This window comes from Harmonia axyridis, chromosome 3 (genome assembly GCF_914767665.1).
Source record: "Harmonia axyridis chromosome 3, icHarAxyr1.1, whole genome shotgun sequence".
Taxonomy (NCBI): domain Eukaryota; kingdom Metazoa; phylum Arthropoda; class Insecta; order Coleoptera; family Coccinellidae; genus Harmonia; species Harmonia axyridis.
The window spans coordinates 60,156,320-60,174,013 of NC_059503.1; the positions used below are offsets into that span (position 1 = coordinate 60,156,320).

Consider the following 17,694-nt stretch of genomic DNA (forward strand, 5'->3'; position numbering starts at 1 on the left):
CAAAGTATTCCCCGAGATGAAATATTGTCAAAAGAAGCAAAGACAAATAACACAGACATTGAATATCGAGATGTTGTGTCCTTCCAAGTTTTAACCCTATTCAAAATTTCTTCAATATAATATGGTTCCATGTCAACAGACCAAAGCCAAGCTACCTCCTAGCTTAAAAATATCTTCTTTCTACCCAAGTTTATCGTCCACATAGGTTCCTAAGAACTTTGTATACTGGGTTAATTCTTGTTTTGTTGTTGATATCAGAATTTCATCTGGAGTCTCAAATACTACATATGACCCACCTGCTATGACAAAATTCCCATTATAAAAGTTTTACCGTTTTCGAGATATTTTTTTTTTTTTGGAAAATAATGAATTTTTGCCCCTTTCAATAGTTTTGTCCTTGTTGGTACAATTTTACACCTTTTTGCTGAAGAATGATTTCAACGTTTACATTAAAAACATCCTCCGAACATTTTAAAGGGGGGCTATGAGAAATATTTTTATTGGAAATTTTGGTAGTGGATTATTTTGTTCATAAAGTTTTGCCCATCGTAGTGGAGCCAAAATGTACCGAGCTACTGCTGCACATTACACCAATAAATTGTCTATTTTATAGTGATTTCAAAGAGGTATCACACAAGTCATTTGGTATTCAAAGAAAAAAGATATGGCTGTTTTTATCCAAATGGGTACATTTCTGACAAAATCAAGTTTGTCAATTCTGTTAAGTTATCTTTTATGTTGCATTACTTAGTAAACAATGGCAATTGTTTACGTGCGAAAATATTACTCGCATAATTATTCACCTCAACGAAATTCAATTTTGCCGGCAAATTTTGCGAAAACATCATGCAGATCCAGATTTTTTCAATAAGATCATTTGGAGCGACAAGTCTTCCTATACCAAGGATGGGTACATGAATCTCCCCAATTTGCATAGCTGGAATATCATAAATCCACACGAGGTGAGAGAAGATAGATCACAATATCGATTCAAGATCAATTTATGGACTGGAATATTTAATGGTGCAATTTTGGGCCCGATCGAACTGCCGCCATCACTGAACGCAAACAATTATTTGGAATTTTTTACCAACCAGCTGCCCATTTTATTGGAAGATGTGTCACTGGCGCTGTGATGTAGTCTGTGGTTTCAACATGATGGATGCCCAGCACATTACGGACTCGAAGTTACCGCACATTTGAATAGAACTGATTCCCACCGGTGGATTGGAAGAGGAGGTGAAATTTTGTGGCCTCCTCGTTCACCTGACCTAAATCCTATGGACTTTTATTATTGGGGCTGCCTAAAAGACAAAGTATACGCAACATCTATACGTGATGAAGCCGAATTGAGAGAACGCATCCGCAATTCGGCTTCATCACATATTGGTGTTGCGTATACTTTGTCTTTTAGGCAGCCCCAATATTAAAAGTCCAGAGGATTTAGGTCTTCATGTACCCATCTTTGGTACAGGAAGACTCGTCGCTCCAAATGATCTTATTAAAAAAATCTGGACCTGCATGATGTTTTCGCGAAATTTGCCGGCAAAGTTGAATTTCGTTGAGGTGAATAATTATGCGAGTAATATTTTTGCACATAAACAATTGCCATTGTTCACTAAGTAATGCAACATAAAAGATAACTTAACAGAATTGACAAACTTGATTTTGTCAGAAACGTACCCATTTGGATAAAAACAGCCATATCTTTTTTCTTTGAATACCAAATGACTTGTGTGATACCTCTTTGAAATCACTATAAAATGGACAATTTATTGGTGTAATGTGCAGCAGTAGCTAGGTACATTTTGGCTCCACTACGATGGGCAAAACTTTATGAACAAAATAATCCACTACCAAAATTTCCAATAAAAATATTTCTCATAGCCCCCCTTTAAAATGTTCGGAGGATGTTTTTAATGTAAACGTTGAAATCATTCTTCAGCAATATTTTACTGAAAAAATTAACCAAAAAGGTGTAAAATTGTACCAACAAGGACAAAACTATTGAAAGGGGCAAAAATTCATTATTTTCCAAAAAAAAAAAATATCTCGAAAACGGTAAGACTTTTATAATGGGAATTTTGCCATAGCAGGTGAGTTATCCCTTGATCTACATTCTCATTCGATTTGACGTGGTCTTTACGGGACATCCTGTATAGTTTATCCTTCAAGAAGCGTTCTATCAATTCATTTTACTCTAATAAGAATATTTGGGTCATCAGCATACTTTGTTGAGGATGCAAAGTTATCATTCCTGATGCAACTTTCAATATCATTTATGTAAGTTATGAATAATAGTGGCCCCATAATACTTCCTTGTGGTACCTCCAGCACCAGTTAATATCATATAATTCAAAAGGACTAGAATTGAAGACAACCACAAGCCGAACACGCATTGAATGAACTACATAATTCGACTTTGATAGTCATTATTTTAGATACTAAAATAATCTTAAGAAAACGATTACGGTTTGGGTTGAAATAAAATGTATAAATTTGTATCTCCATTCCATATATGTATTTTTTTACAATTAAAAAGTTGCATTATGATATTCCATATTATTATAATCATTATTTCAACATTCTGGTTGTAGAGCTTTTGCCAACAATGTTCTGGGATTTATATTCAAAAAAATTAAATTGAATCGTGATCAACAACTCTGTTGAAAGTCAAAGAAATATCTTAGAAATCGAAAGACACTGATTAGTATTTTAAAATTCTATAATCCTTGAAAATGATGATAATTCCCAAATTTGATTTCATAAAACATTGTGTATTCTTTCTGTTGAAGTATATGCAAAATTGTCAAAAAACTACTATATCGCTTAAATTTCTATTGGAATAAAAAAACTTTCAATTAAAACTGGAAATCATCATAAATTAATACAAAATTTAAATGAGCCTCTAAATTTCCCTTAATATATCATTTTACTATTCTAATAGCATTTCTTCAATTGTTTTATCATCTCTCAAAGGACTATGACTTAGATGAGAAGACTCACATTCTAAGAACTGGCGTAATTCGAGTTCTAAATCAGGAACATCATTAGGCACTTCCACATCTGATACGGCAACTCCAAGGGCTTTCCTCACACCAACCACAGGTACTAGATCACCAGGATTAACCTAAAAAGAGCAAGACATTATTTTTTTTTGAAATAAACCAAGTAAATTGTGGTTGATACGAGGCGTGTATTTAAAGTAAGGTCTCCATTTATTCTTTTCACATTAAATATCATTTATTGACTAAGTTTTGTAAATTGCTGTAAAGCTTGAAATCTAAGCTATTTTTCTACGTAATCGCCATTCACTTCGATGAGCTTCCTCATTGGTACGACAAACTTTTGTATCCCCTCCTCGAACCACGATCCCGCCGCCTCGCGCAAGAACGAAATGACCGCTTCATGAACTTCTTCATCATTCGCAAATTCCAGGTTTGTAATAATGAGCACATGTCTCATCTCCTGTGACGATTGAATCAAGAAATTCTTCCCCTTCCTCTTTAAAACTGGCGAGAAAGTCTTGGGCACATTGGACAGGTTTGACTTTGTGCTCCGGGGTAAGCATTTTCGGGACCCACCTGGCTGAAAATTTTCGGTATTGCAGGTTATTCACCAAAATTGAATGGATAGTCTCTACTGCACACATCTTGGAGTTTTTCGGCCAACTCATTGAGAGTCAACTTGCGATCTTTCAGCACAAGCGCCTCAACTTTCCGCACTGTTTCGTCCGAGTGTGACGGCCTGCCGCTGCGCTCCTCGTCGTGAACGTTTAGTCGGCCAGCAGAAAATTCTCTACACCATTTTTGAACGTTTTTCACGTCCATACATTTCTCACCATACACTTCTTCCAATTGACGATGAATTTCTATAGGTGGAGTTTTTTTTAAGTGCAAAAACTTAATGACTGAACGTAACTCGCACCTGGCGGGAGCGACAACCGGCACTTCCATTGCAAATGGCTGCTACGTCAAGACTGAGCGTCCTAATGAGCTCCACCAGGTGTCGATTGGTGGAGGGGGGGGCCTAACGTATACAACAGTGTTGCCGGATTTCATCTAGCGCTACTTGCGGCGATACAATGGCCTTGGAGACCTTACTTTAAATACACTCCTCGTATAATTTATAAATTTTAGTCATAAAAAAATTTTTTTATATAGAACTCACCCTTTTTGCAATATCTGTTAAATTATTAGTGATAGTCTCTGCTATCTTGACTTCTTCTTCGCTAGGTGGTGGACACTGGTTCAAATGGGGAGGCAAAGGTGCCGAAAGTCTCTGGTGTTGAACGTTCTGCAATTTTTCTAATAGTTCACACATTGAATTCAATCGCTGTTGAAGCTCGTATCGTTCCTCTGCCACTTTTACCTCTTCTTCCATATTATCAAGAAAACTCATGTCAATGCCCAAACCTAGAAACATAGAGATATATAAGTTGCAATTTTTTTCACACAATTATTTCGCAAAATATATTTCATTGGTTAGAATCAAAACGATCAAAAATGATAGATTAAAGAATGTCTCAAAAATATACAGAAACTCACTTTGCAAGCTCTTCAATTCATCCATATCTACCTTCACCGAATCTATAGGTTTCACTTCAAGAACAGTTTTAACAGCTTCTTCTTCTTCTCGGAGATTTCTATTTCCTTCCAGAGTTTTTTTAGTCTTACTATGATCCCCACCTTCATCGAAAATTAAAAGAATGAGTGATTCGAGTATAAACACTTGAAATCCAGAAAATATTTTCTACCTGTGAGTAAATCCAATAGACTATCAACCAAACGAGTGCCATAATCTGAATCTTTAACAAAATCCATTATACTTTCTGCATATTGTTGAGAAGAATCAGAACCATAAGTTTGAAAAACCAAATCACTTTCCTCCTTTGTTAAATTAGAAAATGCTGAATCATAACTAGGTGCATAAGAACCAAATGCACCATAATATAGAGGTTTAACAGTCTTCACAAAATTCCTCCTGCAAAAAAAAGAATTTAAAAAACTGGTAAATCGGTTACTGAATATTAGGAATTTTTTTTCCACACATACCTATCTTCTCTAAAACCTGCCAATTGTCCTGTTCCCTCAGATAATTTACCAGTAAGTTGTCCTAAAAGTACTGGCCTCTTTTTGGTTCCTGGTATCACACCGTCACCACCGACAAGAATATTTAGATTTGTTGTGCCATCTCTACGTTGTTTGAGGAAACCCATTGGAACTCCTCCTTTTTTGAGAACTAAAAATTCAGGTATTGAAGTTTGATTATTATTCATTGAAATAAACCTAAATATGCACCTAGTTTTCTCCTTGCTTCTCTAGCGGCATTCTGAGATCTTACTAAAATTTCTTCTGGTGTTAGTTCATCTGGAATGGCTTCAAACTTTGTGACAGGCATTTTACGTTTACTTTCAAGGACATGATCATCATCATTGTCATCTCTATGCTTGTTAAGTCTTAGTTCTGGAGTGATTTCAAAACCAACATGATCACTTGTTAATTCAGGTATCAGATTGAATAACCATCCTAATTTTTCAGGTTGCAACAATTTCATGCCAGATTGCAGCAACTTTTTGCTTGTTTTGTAATATATTGTATCTATGCTGTTATATTTCATTGCATTTTCGCACATGAGTTTGAAATCTTCTACAAAATCCTATAAGTAAATTAAAATTAGCCGATATCAATTTCACAAAGAATGATATATACCTGGAAGATATTGTACAAATTGTCTTCAATTTTTTGACGTATTGTACTGAAGTCCATAGGCTGTGAAATAATGCTAGAATATCCAGGCGCAATATTCTCTGTAACAGGCCAAGCAAAAAACTGTTGGGGATCTTTCTTTTCCAGCAAACCTAATAGATGATCCAACATTTTCTGAAGTGGTGTTTTTTCTTGGATTTTTTTGAGTACACAACTTCTTGGCTCTCTATGTTGTGAAGGGCTTCCTAATACAGGATATGGAGACAAAATAACTTCTGAAAAATTAAAAAAATGAATGCGAAATAATAAAGAAACATTAAGAATAGAAGATTGCCAATGAAGCAAAATGAGCACATTATACCAAAGGAATAGACTGTACAAGACGGAAAAAAAGTTGAAAGTAAGATTCATAAAATTGTAGGAAATTTTTAGTAACCTGTATTTTCTGTTTCACTTTCTTCTCTCTTCCGTTTTTTATCCTTATGTTTATGCTTCTTCTCTCGGTCCTTGCATTTATCCTTCTTTTTCTTTTTTTTCTTGCTTTTTTTATGATGACTTTTTCCCATTGCATAGTATGGATCGTTGGAATCCATACTTTCCAATTCTGGTACAGCATAACCGCTTGTATTTCCAAATTCAGAGTTGTGTTCAGGAGTTCCTTGACTGCCAACCTTCAGTATCAATTTGAGTCCAGAAGGTTTTTCTCCAGAACTTTCATGACGCTCACGTCTCTCAAGGCGGTGTTTTTTGTGCTTTTTCGGCACTAAATTCATCGACATTGTGAATGCAAAACAAAATACTCTGGCTCAAACTGCTATGGAAAAATGATTGATTAATTAGAAGTTTAGGTTATGTTATGTTTACCCGTGTCACAGAGTAAAAAAGTTTGATCGATATATAAACATCTATGTACAAAGATCTAATTATTATCATAACTATCATAATATTATCATAACTATCATCAGAGTTAGAACAGAAGTTAGAACATTAATATATCTATATATATTCTAAGATGTTGGGTTAATAGGTCTATGCATCAGAGTTGCCAAAAAGACCCGAACGAAGACCTGGGTCCAGTGGCGTCCATCGAGGTACAATAGAGCGATTGAATTTTATTCTCAGTAATGCGAGTTTCGGTGCATTTTTATTTTGAACAAAATATCCAATCGGAATTCCATTTTATGTTCATCAACAAGATAAAGGTGAATTCCATCAAGGCTTTTTTATTTTCAATTAGTTACCATGAGTTAATGATCACTAATCGGTTTCATCAGTTTCACAAGGTCTATAGATTAGACCGGTTCTCGTCACAAATGTGAGTACTGTTTTATCTATTCCCTCAAATAAGCTCCACCTTCTGGCCTTTCTAATTTTTTTGTTGTCAGGGCCAATCGATAGCCATCCTAACTACACTGTAGGGATGGGCAAGGGACAGAAAACTATCGATATATATTGTATCGATATTTTCTGACACTATCGAAATGTATCGAAATATGTTGGAGTAAGAATATCGATATATCGATATTTATCGATATATATTGCTGTAATATTTTAGTGTGGGAATTTTTTTTTTTTCAATTCAGTAAAGTTTTTCTATCAAAGAGGATAATAATAAGATTCAGTTGAAAACGACATATTTAGTAGTTTTCAATATTTCGCATTATGATTCCGACCACACGAAACATATTTTGATCTACTTCCATTAGTCGAAAATCTAGATTTTTAGTAATTTGCTTCCATTTTTATAGAATATTTTCAAAATGAAGTAGGTACTTCAGTTCTGAAATTCTACATATCGAAAATACTCGATATTTACTTGAAAGTGTTAAATTCTATATTTTTTAATATTTTGCATTATGATTTTGACCACACGAGACATATTATGCTCTAGTTCCATTAGACGAAAATCCAGATTCATCGTGACTAGATTCAGTTGAAAACATCATATTTAGCAGTTTTGCATATTTTCAATATATGTAGAATTTCAAAACTGAAAATGCTTATTGTATGGGTTAATATGGAGTAGGTAAAAGGGATCTTGGGAATTCCATCAATAACCAATTAATGGTTCAGGACGTTTATGTACAGAAAGAAAGGTATTTAACAACGGCCGTTGAATTTTATTACAATTTTATTATGTCTATTTTTTCTCGAGCTTTCAGCAAGATCGAGACATAACTTTTTATTTTCGATGAGTAGATTATCAAAACTGCTACATATATCGGAAATATTCGATATTTATTTTATAGTCCGCTAAATCAGGATTTTCGACTAATGGAACTATGTTTCGTGAGGTCGAAATCATAATGTGAAATATAAAAAAATATCGAATTTGATACTCTGAAATCTATATAAATATATCGATAATATCGCGGTTGAAAATATCGACAATCGATAGTATCGAATTAGAAAATACCGACGATATTTAGCGAAAATTTTCTGAAAAAATATCGATAATTCGATATATCGATATTTATTGCCCATCCCTACTACACTGTCGCTTTGCCCTGTTGAATGCTTTCCTAGTCCCTCTCTTGAGATGCTCCAATTTTTTATTCCACCAGGAACGTATCTGGAGGTCGTCTTCTTCCTGAGTGGACAGCTACTTTCATATCCTCGCCTCGAAGACGATGTGGAGTTAGCAGATACATTTTCCAACTCTTCATTTGAGTTGATGTTGTATTTCAGATCTTCCAGTTCTGACTTAATTGGTCTACATAGAATTCCCAATCGGTTTCCTGGGTATCTCACTTCTACCATAGTGTTTGATGGTTCTCTCTGAAGAACCTTCCAGTTAGAGGTTTTAACTTCTTCGTTATGCACTTCCATCGAGAAGAGAACATGTTCTTCAGAAAGATCCTGGCTGTTTTGGGTGAGGCACTACAGCCTCCTCAACCCCCTTCCAGGGTTTTAGCTTTGGCTGGATGTTCTTCAGCCATTCAACCGTGGCTTTGTTTAAGCACGTCAGCCCAAGCCAATCTGGTTTATTGTGGAAATGTTTGAATTTGGACCTTATTGCCTGTATATCGCGTTACCAGAACACGAGAAAATTCAAGAAGAATATCGGAAAAAATGCAATAAGTGGTAGTTCAGTGATCACAGATCCGATTTAGTTAAAATTTTAGTTGTAGATGCAAAATAAGAAGTTCAAACTCCATGAATTCAAAATTCAGAATTCAGTAAGATTTACTCTTACATATTTAGTTACATGTTCATGCCAAATTCCAGGAGGATCGTATCATCAGAATTTCTCATTTACACTAATTAACCGACATAATGAAATCGTAATGAATCTTATTTCGTATATACCTATATACACATATCTGTGGTATCCAAAAGTGCAATAGGCACACGAATAAAGATTGTTCAAAAAATGAAAAAATCCTCATGCCAAGTCAGAGCTTTTCTTGAATATTCCGTTTTAATTGGCGCTGTTTTTACATGTAGATCAGCAGATTTACCCATTTACGAGTTTCGTTACCGATGGCACATCTATCCTTGAATCACCGTAGACCTATCAAAAAGAAATGAACCGTTTAAATTTTTTTTGTAGAGCTAATGTACGCTTGCTAAAAAATCTTATGACTTTTAGGTTAACCTTTAAATTTTGCAATATAAATAAATATGACCATGAAGTGATATTTTTAGTGCTACTTTAGACAAATTTACTTACGTATTTCTACTAAATTTGGCTGTGATTTCTTCCAAATTGCTCAAAGCAAATCATTGCACAATGACGAAGGAAGAGGAAGACGACAAATTGCCCGACAAACATGCTGCCAAAGAATTTTACGCAAAATATGAACCTAAAGAAATATTAGGAAGGTATGATTTTTTTGGTAAACATGATATTAAAAGTAGGAAAAATTAAAACATGTTCATTACAGGGGTATTAGTTCTACTGTAAGGAGATGCATTGATAAAGAAACTGGAAAAGAATATGCCGCTAAAATTATAGATTTAAGTACTGACAACACAGACGGAATGTCCTTAGAGGCAACAAGACAAGAAATATCAATTTTGAGATTAGTTGCAGGACATCCATATATTAGTAATGTTGATGTTATTCCTATGATAACATAAATATTGAACATTATTTTATTGTAGTCGAACTTCAAGATGTATTTGAATCACCCACCTTCATATTCTTAGTATTTGAATTGTGTAAAAATGGAGAATTATTTGATTATTTAACATCTGTGGTTGCCCTTTCTGAGAAGAAAACAAGGTATATAATGAAACAAATATTCGAGGGAGTGAGCCACATACATTCTAAAAATGTTGTACATAGAGACCTCAAACCAGAAAATATACTTTTAGATGATAATTTAAATGTGAAAATAACTGATTTTGGGTTCGCAAAACAAGTTGCACCTGGAGAGGAACTTACAGGTAAGATCATATACTTGAGTTTTTTCTTCGAATTTTTTTTCCATAGTAAGCTTTTAAATATCTTATATATTTATATAAATAAAGATATATACAGGTTAGACCACCATTGATGTTACCCTATATATGCTAGATTCCAAGTACAGAATTGATGAATGTTTAATTGAAGCTATGTTTAGCACAAAAAAGAAGTAAATCAATTGATTATGCGAAAATCTCTAGAGATAGGAAGTTTCGGTAAACCGAAAAAAGAAATTATATACAGGGAGTTCTATTTGAAACATCAAAGTTGTTAGTACTTTTTGATATAAGCAACAACACCTCAGAGCTGAAAATTTTCTAGATCAATAGAGCTGTGTTCCTACTCAAGAAAACAAATTTTCGTAAGTAATTGCACAAGTGCATCAAAATTACCGATAATTTTGCATGACAGCGTGTTGTCATAAAAACTGCATGAGTTCATTTTCATTTTTGGAGAAAGAGCCCGACACCGAAGGTGGAGGGCTCTTTCTCCAAAAATGAAAATGACCGAATGCAGTTTTTCAGGGAAAACACGCTGGAATGCGAAATTATCCGGTCATTTTGATGCACGAGTGTAATTCGGGGGAATATTTCCCGAATAAACTGTTTCATCACTTGTCAAACTGATGTAGAATGGAATTGCCATAGATTCGAACTGTGTAAGATGCATAGAAACTATGCATCTATGAACAGAACAATTATCGCAGTGCAGTTTCGCTTCCTACAATGCAATTATCGCTGTAATTTTCGATAATTGTTCTCCAGATACATAGAATTTTTGACAGGAGGGAAATATTCAATAAATCATACCTTGCGTTCTCTGTGAAAGTCTAGGGTACCATCCACCATGGCCACACTGTATATATAAGGATATCTTATCATAAGTTTTTGGGCTTTGCAGTGCAAAATTCAGAATAATTGTTATGATAAGTGCTATTTTCCCAGACTTAACTTATCAATTCGTTTTCGGAAATGCATATACCTGATGAACATTTTAAACTAAACAAGAAAACCCAATTTTTGTCAATACGTGCCTGGAATATGTTCCATCTATTCACAATCTATGAGTTCTTAGTGTTGACCAACTGTACAAAATTTGACTGGAAAATAATACCCCAATCAGAAGTTATCAACAAGGGTATTCTCAGCCAAAACAGTTCAATTTCCTTGTAGAGCAGACCTAAAATTTTTATGAGTCAATGAAATAGGTCCTTCACATCAGTGAAATACGGCTGATTAATTGTGGGAAACCCTATACTTTATATTTTGATATCGACAGATAATTTTTGGAAAAATAATAATTCACATGATATTTTATAGTAAACATTATTGGACGCCACTTATATAAAATCAGTTTAAAATATTTAGATTCTTAAAGTTTGCAATTTGCAGATCTATGTGGAACGCCCGGCTACTTAGCACCTGAGACTCTGAAATGTAACATGATAGAGAATGCTCCAGGATACTCCTATGAAGTAGATGCGTAGGTAAATTTCAAGATCATGACTATTTAATCAAAGCTATTTTGTTTTTAGGTGGGCATGTGGAGTTATTATGTTTACCTTGTAAGTATTTTATTTATTATTAATTATTTAATTTGTTTGGAATTATAGTTATCACGCATGCAATTATAGGTGCCTAAAAATTAGATTTGAATACGCAAAATTGTTTGAGAAAAAAGTACTTCATGGTTTACATTTTGGAATTCATTCTATCAGCAGGAAATTTTCATATCGAGAAGATCTACCGTAAAAGTCTCAAAATTTTAATTTTCTTAAAAAATTCAATACAATTAAAAACAAATAACATCAAATAATGGTTTTAACCCATATGTCATCGATAAGATTTCAACAAACTAGACTAAATGGCATTCAGTAGCACATCCTATTTCAAAAGTTTAGATTGAACCAAAATACGTTTCATTAATTTACGTCAATTGTACATCTGAAAATATTGCCTCAAAGGAATGGAAATAGTTATTTATAATACAAGTGCAGAAGGCATTGATATTCTTCCCCCAGTTCAAAATTCAAAAACGAGCCACGAAGTGGCGAGTTTTTGAATGAACGAGTGGTAGAATGAGCCTTCTGTACGAGTATTATACATTATTTTCTCTAATTCATTGGATTTTTAATGAAATTATGAAATATTTCCATAAATATCATTTAGTGATTTTTGCATTGAAAAATGTTGGTTGGCAGAACTGATTTTTTTAAGGCAAATTGATTAATTGACAGATAAAGCCGTGGCGGAAAGTTCGGAGTACCAACATATAATAATCAAATATAACCATGAAAACTGTGCGTTTCTGATATATTCTCGCACGATTTTGTTCTACAAGATGTGGAAGAATGAACGGAATAACCACAGAATTAGAGAAATATGTTTCTCCAATATTTTGTATTGCTCTGAGAAATTAACATTCTCATCAGATAATTGATAATTAAAATTATTCCTGAAACAACAAGAAGCCACCCAAAAATGGAAAAAAACACTGACCATGAGGGGGATTACGAGTCATCTGAGATAGTAATGAGTATAATGCATAATGCGGCACTTTTATCTGTATTCTTTTCTGTTGTTTCTGATAGAATTACATTACATCACTACTGAGCAACATCAATTTGAAACTTTGAATAAGGAACGATAAATTAAAAAAAAATATTTTTTTTTTATTATTTTTGGCCTTGATAATGGAAGACAAGTCGAATCGAACTTGAAAATATAATTAAAAAATAATTCCTTGTGTAGATTAGTAGGTTGTCCCCCCTTTTGGCACAGAAAGCAAATGGTTATGTTGAGAAATATAATGGAAGCAAAATTCTCATTTTCATCACCAGAATGGAATGATATATCAGATGCACCTAAAGATTTGATCTGTAAATTACTGGTAGTGGACCCTGAGAAGAGATTATCAATAAATAAAGCTTTGAAGCACCCTTTCTTCCATACAATGGTAAATGAATTTTACATATTAGATAGCGGCATTGAATGGTTCTTCAAATGAATATTTTCCATATAGTGTTGATTTTTCACATTTTTTTTTATCACTCTGAAATTTTGCAGCAATTATTTGATCAAGATATTTCTACATTGAAAATGTCACTTCGTAGGGACAGTAGAAGATACAGTTTGATTTCAGAAATAGCTGCGGTAAATTTGTTTGTCTTGTGCCGTCTTTCACTAATGATGCAACATTTTAAAAATGAATTTAATTTGAATTTTGTGTTTCTTATTTACATATTTTTCCGAGTCGTAAAATAAAGAATATACTTCAAAAACATATATAGAGGTTTATTTGATGGAATAATGCTGCTTTCAACAACGGATCTAACAGGGACTGATTATATTTTCAACATTTTTATGAATTCTTAAAATTCGCCCTTAGGACATCTAGTTCTTTTTCTCAAAAATCTGATTCATCATTTTAGAAGTGAAATAAAATTTTTAAAAAACCTCTTGATAATATGATTTGGTAGTAATCCACTACTTCATAGATTTTTCATAAGGAATTTCTAGTAACAGATTTAAATGATTAAACTTTGTGTGAAACTATTTCATGTTAGTTTTTATTGAGCCATCCAATATAACAGCTTTTCATTTATCTGCTTGCAAATAATTTTTAAAGAATAATCTTCTGAGTTTAATTAGATTCATACTAACACATTTTTGTTTGTTTTTGTTCAGATTGATTGAATTTGAATTATATTGAGAAATTAAAACCTTTTTTTTCTCTTTGTTTTATTCTAACATATCTCTTTCTCACTTTAGTTTAATTTTTAGAAAATTCACCATAGAGTATTTGATCCAAGACAAAAGTTTAAATGGGCTATTAAGGTAGTACAAGCAGTGGTACGAATTCAAAGGCTGAAGTATACACCTGAACCTTTAAATGTTGAAACTGCTAAAATAGATCCATATGCGATGAGACTATTAAGAAAGGTAAATAAATAGTACAAAATTGAGGTGTATGATTCCTAACCTCTATTTGTTATGGTTTGATTTTATGGCATTGAATTATGACATTTCCACAGGTTGTAGACGGTTGTGCCTTCAGAGTATATGGTCACTGGGTCAAGAAAGGTGAAGGCCAAAATAGAGCAGCTCTCTTTGAGAATTATCCCAAAACTGATCTTAAACAAATTTATGTAAACAATTTGAATAATTGCACATAGTACTATGTGCAACTTATTCAACTTAGAGCGGTTAAGCTTTAAAATAATTTAAATTGTGATTTTTCTGATTGAATAAATATTAATTAAAATTAATTAAGAAATATTTGCCATTAGTTATTTTTGTGATCATTATTTAGTTATAAAGTTATTTAATTTGAATTTGATTTATTATTCCCAGAACTCAATATTAAATTATGCGTTGTTAAATTTTTTCTGAAAAATTTAGTTCTTAGAACATTACTGATAATCAAAAATGGTTATCATAAGTTACTCACTGAGACACTAGGCACTGAGGCATATTGCTTTCAGGGGCTTAGGCATTCTATTGAGAATGCTTTTAATGTGATGTTGATTCGTTATGAATCAAGAAATGTTTTCAATCTGGGTTTTACTATGTGCATTAACATTTTCATTTCAACTCTCAAGAGTGCAATCCTACAAATATTTTTATTGTAAAAAACTGTTGGAATTATATGTCTTGTACTTTTTTCCTGCATCAGAAAACAGTCTGTTCAGGACAAGAATTCCAATATTTCATTATCTTTTCGAATATTGCGCCTTCGCTATTGATCTTCTAGATTCAAAATCTACATGTATTGCAAGAACCTATTAACGCTATATGACAGCCCCAGTGAAACCATATTGCAAATATTGTTAAATTCCTCCATAAGATTATCAATGGCTGTATCGATTGTCCTCAAATTGTTGAACTTGTCCCGCTATCAGTAAATGTTAGAAGAAATAGTGAAATTTTCAAGATTCCTTTCTGCAGAACAAATTATGGACAAAATGAGTCTCTCAATAAAGCAATGAGATCAGCAAACGCTCACAGCAACAAGCTTGAGCTGTTTGATTCACCCTTGGCTTCCTTTAGAAGAGCTGTTGGAAGGCTGTAATTGTTGTTTTTGGTTTTTTTTTTTTTCATCCTATGATTACATTAATGTGTGCACATGTATTTTGCTTTGTATCTATAAATAAAAATGAATATTGGGCATTTGTTGTAAACTCGAAAGAGCCAGTCAATGTTTTCTTTAACTTGAGGGCATGGAAAATATCCAATTTTTTGAGTATTTTTTTAAATAATATGCATAGAGGTATAAGTATTCTGTTGTATGTTTATGTCATTATGTGTGTTCTGTGCTTACAGTATAGAATATTCTATGTTCTAAGGTTCTGACAGTTCTGTGAATAAGTCCCGTTTTTACAAAAGAAAGCCAACTGTTTGTGTTATTTGTTATCAAGAGTGAAATAACATAAAAATGTCTAAACCTACTGGTTATGATTCCCATAGCGAAGGACCTGGTTTTGTTGGTATAAGATTTTGTCAAGAATGGTAAATATCATGAACGATTTCTAGATTCAATTTTCAGAAGGCTGATTTATTATTGCATTGTAACTCTAAGTAACCTCGCACACTGGAGCAATAAGCAACCAGAAATAGGCAATGGCAGCAGGCATTGTAAGCTATCTTGCGTACGAAAGCAATAAACGAAGACGATATTAGATTCATCCATCATTTCAAGTTCTCAAGAATCATGGAGCAAGTGTATGTGCCAATGAAGTAAAGGTTCATTCCACTCAGTCCAGATACTTTTTCAACACTACTGGAGATGTTTCTTTTAGCATCTTATATTTCCAAACAAGATACTGAATATAGAGATGCTATCACCACATCCTTTTTACTATTATCTTGCCATTGAGAATCATAAATACGTGGGTACTTTTCCAGAAGCTACACAAATTCAATATTGAGTACTGGATTGACCGACATGTCCAAAACTAGAAAACTAGGTAACACAAACTTTTGTGTTCTAGATATGGAGACAAATCTACCTAAATATTGCTAAACTACAGACAATATGTACGGTATTTCAATTTGCTTGTTGTGTCGCTAGCAACCCTACATAGGCAAGTTGCCATATCAATGAATTTGGAATACATACTGACAATATTGCTTGTTTCATGTTGTGCATTGCTCTAGTATGCTAGGTATTTTCTAAGATATAAAATATGTTAAGTAATGATAAAAAAAACCATTGATTTAGAGGACGACATTTTTTCCTCTAATTTGAATAGTTGAAATCTTATTAAAGAATGATTATATTTGTTTCAGCAATAACATGTTATATCCCAGAGAAGATAAAGAACACAAGATTTTATTATATGCATGTAGGAATTGCGATTACCGACAAAATGCTGATTCAAAATGCATTTATGTCAACAAAATTATGCACGAGATAGAGTAAGTTACATGTATTTCAAATAAGGCACTGATTTAATGAATATTCTTTTAATTTCAGTGAATTGACACATATTGTGGCGGATGTTATTTCTGATCCAACTTTGCCCAGGACAGAGGAACATCATTGTCCAGAATGTAATCATAGGTATGTTTCAGTAATGTCACAAGTGATAATCGACTTTTGTTATGCTTACATTTATATATTTCTTTTCAGGGAAGCTGTTTTCTTCCAGGCTCAAACAAGAAGAGCTGAAGAAGAAATGAGGTTATATTATGTTTGTACAAATCCTCACTGTGCGCATAGATGGACCGAGTAATATGATGAATTCAATAATTGTAACATTTGCTATGATAATTTTATGAAATAAATATTAAGTTTTTTCTCAGATTTTAATAAACAGTTGAATTTCTTATATATTCAAGCTAATATATCAGATATTTTAATAAGAGATCTTACAGTAGATCATGAACGACCTAGTGTATATCTGGGCTCTGACCATCATTCTGATTCGAAACAAAAAACAATTTTTACTGGAGGCTAAAATTTTGCTCAGCTGTGGTATAAGGACCCACTTGACCAGAGCTGTCGCTAGTCCTAACTAAACTCGGCAAAATCCAAAAAATTAATATTGGGTAGGGTCTTCTACTGAGGAATGAAAAATTTAAAAATATCTGAAAAATTTTAATGATAACTTGGGGGAAATATTCATCAACAAAAAGCCCTTAATTTCAAATCTGTACAGGGTGGGCAAATAAGCGAGGTAAGCGGCTATATCTCAGGATCCACTCATCGTAGAGACTTGCGGTAAAAATTTTTACCACTGTGTACAAGAGAACACACTGGAAATTGTTTTGAAGTTCATACCTCTATCGATAGGGGGCGTAATAGCTACCGCCGAGTAGAAAAATGAATTTTACTCGAAAATGTTTCATATGAAGTTGAAGAAAAAATATCATCACTGTAATCCTTGGAAAATTCTCTATCTTTTTGAATTGTCACTTTCGATTTTGCGACATCAAATAAGGGTAGGTGAAAGGGGGAAATCTGACTGATTGAAACGCCTGTAACTCCAGTTTGGCTCAACATTTTTGAGCAAATTAGATCTTGTCTGAAAGATAATATCTTGTTGATTGAGGATAAAATATAGTCATGATAAAT

At 33.2% G+C, this 17,694-nt stretch overlaps 3 protein-coding genes across 4 annotated transcripts; 2 read left to right on the plus strand and 1 right to left on the minus strand.

Moving 5' to 3' along the window:
- Positions 1 to 2,707: 2,707 nt before the first annotated feature.
- Positions 2,708 to 6,566, minus strand: LOC123675603 (bromodomain-containing protein 7). Its single transcript, XM_045611001.1, has 8 exons — positions 6,145 to 6,566; positions 5,712 to 5,983; positions 5,301 to 5,658; positions 5,055 to 5,241; positions 4,757 to 4,983; positions 4,548 to 4,688; positions 4,171 to 4,415; positions 2,708 to 3,130 (listed from the first exon to the last, which is right to left on the minus strand). Exons 1-8 carry the CDS (start codon positions 6,485 to 6,487, stop codon positions 2,936 to 2,938), a joined length of 1,968 nt encoding a protein of 655 aa, XP_045466957.1. The 5' UTR covers positions 6,488 to 6,566; the 3' UTR covers positions 2,708 to 2,935.
- A 2,688-nt stretch (positions 6,567 to 9,254) lies between these two features.
- Positions 9,255 to 14,452, plus strand: LOC123675605 (phosphorylase b kinase gamma catalytic chain, skeletal muscle/heart isoform). 2 transcript variants are annotated; one of them, XM_045611003.1, is made up of 9 exons: positions 9,255 to 9,533; positions 9,596 to 9,759; positions 9,816 to 10,100; positions 11,511 to 11,601; positions 11,654 to 11,683; positions 12,870 to 13,074; positions 13,185 to 13,271; positions 13,902 to 14,060; positions 14,153 to 14,452. In XM_045611003.1, the coding sequence occupies exons 1-9, from the start codon at positions 9,442 to 9,444 to the stop codon at positions 14,291 to 14,293; spliced, it is 1,254 nt and encodes a 417-aa protein (XP_045466959.1). In that variant the 5' UTR covers positions 9,255 to 9,441; the 3' UTR covers positions 14,294 to 14,452. The 2 variants fall into 2 exon arrangements, with proteins under 2 accessions (XP_045466959.1, XP_045466960.1); XM_045611004.1 differs by lacking the exon at positions 13,185 to 13,271 and having other exon boundaries at positions 9,257 to 9,533.
- A 1,003-nt stretch (positions 14,453 to 15,455) lies between these two features.
- Positions 15,456 to 16,933, plus strand: LOC123675607 (DNA-directed RNA polymerase II subunit RPB9). The gene is made up of 4 exons (XM_045611005.1): positions 15,456 to 15,626; positions 16,407 to 16,535; positions 16,594 to 16,680; positions 16,750 to 16,933. Exons 1-4 carry the CDS (start codon positions 15,553 to 15,555, stop codon positions 16,850 to 16,852), a joined length of 393 nt encoding a protein of 130 aa, XP_045466961.1. The 5' UTR covers positions 15,456 to 15,552; the 3' UTR covers positions 16,853 to 16,933.
- Positions 16,934 to 17,694: the final 761 nt, after the last annotated feature.

Coding starts and splice junctions, on each gene's coding strand:
- LOC123675603 (XM_045611001.1), bottom strand. CDS start 6,487: ATGTCGATGAATTTAGTGCCGAAAAAGCACAAAAAACACCGCCTTGAG. Junction 5,659..5,711: donor ATTTGTACAATATCTTCCAG/GTATATATCATT, acceptor ATTTACTTATAG/GATTTTGTAGAAGATTTCAA. Junction 4,416..4,547: donor TGAATTGAAGAGCTTGCAAA/GTGAGTTTCTGT, acceptor CTATGTTTCTAG/GTTTGGGCATTGACATGAGT.
- LOC123675605 (XM_045611003.1), top strand. CDS start 9,442: ATGACGAAGGAAGAGGAAGACGACAAATTGCCCGACAAACATGCTGCC. Junction 9,760..9,815: donor TGCAGGACATCCATATATTA/GTAATGTTGATG, acceptor ATTTTATTGTAG/TCGAACTTCAAGATGTATTT. Junction 10,101..11,510: donor ACCTGGAGAGGAACTTACAG/GTAAGATCATAT, acceptor TGCAATTTGCAG/ATCTATGTGGAACGCCCGGC.
- LOC123675607 (XM_045611005.1), top strand. CDS start 15,553: ATGTCTAAACCTACTGGTTATGATTCCCATAGCGAAGGACCTGGTTTT. Junction 16,536..16,593: donor AAAATTATGCACGAGATAGA/GTAAGTTACATG, acceptor TTTTAATTTCAG/TGAATTGACACATATTGTGG. Junction 16,681..16,749: donor TGTCCAGAATGTAATCATAG/GTATGTTTCAGT, acceptor ATTTCTTTTCAG/GGAAGCTGTTTTCTTCCAGG.